Source organism: Eufriesea mexicana, unplaced genomic scaffold, assembly GCF_001483705.2.
Source record: "Eufriesea mexicana isolate 0111107269 unplaced genomic scaffold, ASM148370v2 scaffold2119, whole genome shotgun sequence".
NCBI classification, from domain to species: Eukaryota; Metazoa; Arthropoda; class Insecta; order Hymenoptera; family Apidae; genus Eufriesea; species Eufriesea mexicana.
Genome location: NW_016910196.1, coordinates 464154 through 466760, shown reverse-complemented (window position 1 = coordinate 466760; position 2607 = coordinate 464154). Strand labels below are relative to the sequence as shown.

The 2607-nt window shown below is 44.9% G+C and overlaps 1 protein-coding gene across 1 annotated transcript in view; it reads right to left on the bottom strand.

Annotated features, from left to right (window-relative positions):
- The window catches only part of ci (transcriptional activator cubitus interruptus), a 24352-nt gene extending 22682 nt beyond the window's left edge, over positions 1-1670 (bottom strand). Inside the window, exons 1-2 of the mRNA XM_017903088.1 lie at positions 1591-1670; positions 711-800 (exon numbers count right to left, since the gene is read on the bottom strand). Coding sequence (XP_017758577.1) covers positions 711-800; positions 1591-1651 — 151 coding nt within the window. The 5' untranslated portion in view covers positions 1652-1670. The remainder of the gene's footprint in view (positions 1-710; positions 801-1590) is intronic.
- Positions 1671-2607: the final 937 nt, after the last annotated feature.

The following is a 2607-nucleotide window of genomic DNA, read 5'->3' as shown; positions in this document are numbered from 1 at the left end:
GCTGAAAGGGAGAAAAGGAGGAATAAGCGGAGAAGAAGGAGGAAGAAGAAACGTGAGACAACCTGTAGGGTAGGCGCTAAGGTGTTAATGAGGTCGTGTCGCTCCGAGTCGATTCAATTATGCGGCGGTGGCGACTAACGAGGCCCCGTTTACCCTTTCAGTCGTCTTTTAGCCTCTCGGCCTCTTAACCGGTCGATCTCCTACCTGCTGCTAGCGCTGCTACACCTACGGCTAGCCGCGCGTACCGTGCATCAGGATCTTTCATTAGATTCACTTGTCGTCCTCGAACCAGTCGGCGAAAAAGTTTCTCGTTTCGTTCGTCGAATCGACTCGCGTCCGAGCGAACTTCAACTTCACCTCGAGAGCACTGAGTTTGTCCTTCTTCGTTCGACACTGCGATCACTTGCATGGGCCCCATTATCGTTCGCTTTGATTTTTAACGGCGTTCTCTTCAATTTTCGCCATGGATGAGGTCGACACAGTTACCAGGATCTTCACGGAAGCGATCGAGGGCTCGAGAGTTCGAGCAAGACGGGAGAAATTTTCGACCCTCGAGGACCAGGAATGCGGTGTCGAGTGTCGATGATTTTATCGATCTTGTCACGTCGGATTAAGCTCGCGATGAGAAACCGTACGCCGATTTTAATAAGAGGGTCCCGGGAGACTCATTTCTTCCGCGATGTTTTATTAATAACAGGTAAACGACTTACCGTCGATGGAGAAGGGGAATTCCGAAGAGGCGAGGGTGCTCGCTGGTCCTGCCGCGTGCAGAAGGTACTCGGGCCCCAAACCACCCAGTCCTGTGAAAATCCGAGACGAGCGATTAGACATCGGGGAGAAAAGTAATTTCGTTCGCTATTTTTAAGTGGCAGATAATATTATCCCCTATCCTGGGTCTAACGAATTCAAAGACCTGGGTCCTCGAAGAGACTCCTCCGCCGGAAATGCGGGCTCTTTACAGCTTCCCTGCGTTTAACAACGGGGATGGTGCGCTGTGTCTCTTTCATTAGGTTCGTCGAGAGAAAAACCGAAGGGATATCGAAATGGTATTGAGTATATCTGAACGTCAGCTTGGAAAATTGAATAGAAAAATAAATAGAAAATAAATCAATTTTGTAATTTAAGAAATGAATCGAGCATTTTGAATATATTTAAATAAACTTTTACTTCCACTTCTGGACTCTAAATAGAACAAAATTATCCAGAAAGTTCGCAGATATCCATAATTTATTTACAGCACGAGTTCCTTTGACGAAATCAAAGTTTAACTGCGAAGCAGAATTTGATAATGAATTCCTGATATTTTTCAACAAATTTTTATTCCAGTCGTGGAACTACAACGTATACCAAATTTGTCAAATTTTCAAGCAGCAAGGGACAGCGATAATTTATCCAACTTTCACTGACTGTCCTTTCCCACCATTCAACGAGGCTACCTCGGCAATAAGAGTAATGTCCATTGTCGGCAGCCAGGATGTTGGACGGGGAATAAATTTCGAAGCCCCGGCGGGGACGTGATCGAAATTAGGCGACGTCCCCGGCCGCTATCGTTCTAATTATCTCGGAACAAGTACAAGCCAAGGTAATTACCGTGTAACGAGGCGTTGGGACTGTGCGTGGAGGCCTGGAGCTGGTGGTAAAGGTGGTCCATGTAGTTGAGCCGGTAGGCGGGATGCAGGGCCGTATGCTCCGAGAGGGGGTGACTTCTGCGGAGGAAATCACCGCCGGAAGTCCCGTCCCCCCCCCCCCCCCCCCCCCCCCCCCCCCCCCCCCCGCCACTCGCACCGCTGCTAGCTCCGCCACCACCCCCGGTGGCAGCACTGCCGATCGCCGTCGTGCTGCTGGACAATCTGCAAAAGAGTAAGCCTCCGTTTCATTTCCCTTTTTCGTTCAAAAAATCCCAGTATCAGATAATTAAGGGCAAATTAATCTTCGAGCTCGGAAGAATTATTTTTCCGTGGAAAATTGAAATTAGAATCGAGGTGATATCTCGTTTTGGAACCTCGAAAAGTGACTGTAGTGAATACTCTGAGAAAAATAATTTAATTTACCCTAAGATCGCTGTGTTTTATTCTCGAGTTGATTCTGGCTCCACTTGGATCCACGAAGCGTGCTTTATTATTCGACACGATACAAGATGGCTGAATTTTAAGCATTAACACTAGAACTACCAATCCAGTCAAAATAATTGGTCCCAAAATTTTCCTTTTTGCAATCATCGAACACGTACACTTACTTTAAGAATAAAATTGGTATCAACTCATATTAACACTAGGTTTACGGACGCTATCTGTATATCTATTTCTAAGGACACCTGTCAAATTGACAGGTAAAGGAAACCACGTGCCTTTTCTTTTTTAACGATTAGTTTAATTTAAAAACAATTATATATTATATTAACAGTCTTAATATAAGTTAACTAAATCTATCATCGTATAATTGGAGCAACCCTTCCGTCAAATTGACAGGTTCCGTAAATCTAGCGTTAAGAAAGAACTGTAATCAATATATTCACTCATAGTCATCGCACCGCTGAAATTACTATAATCTGTGCACGTTATAGTTAGTATGCACGTTCTAGTGTTAATAAATAATTTATGGATAATA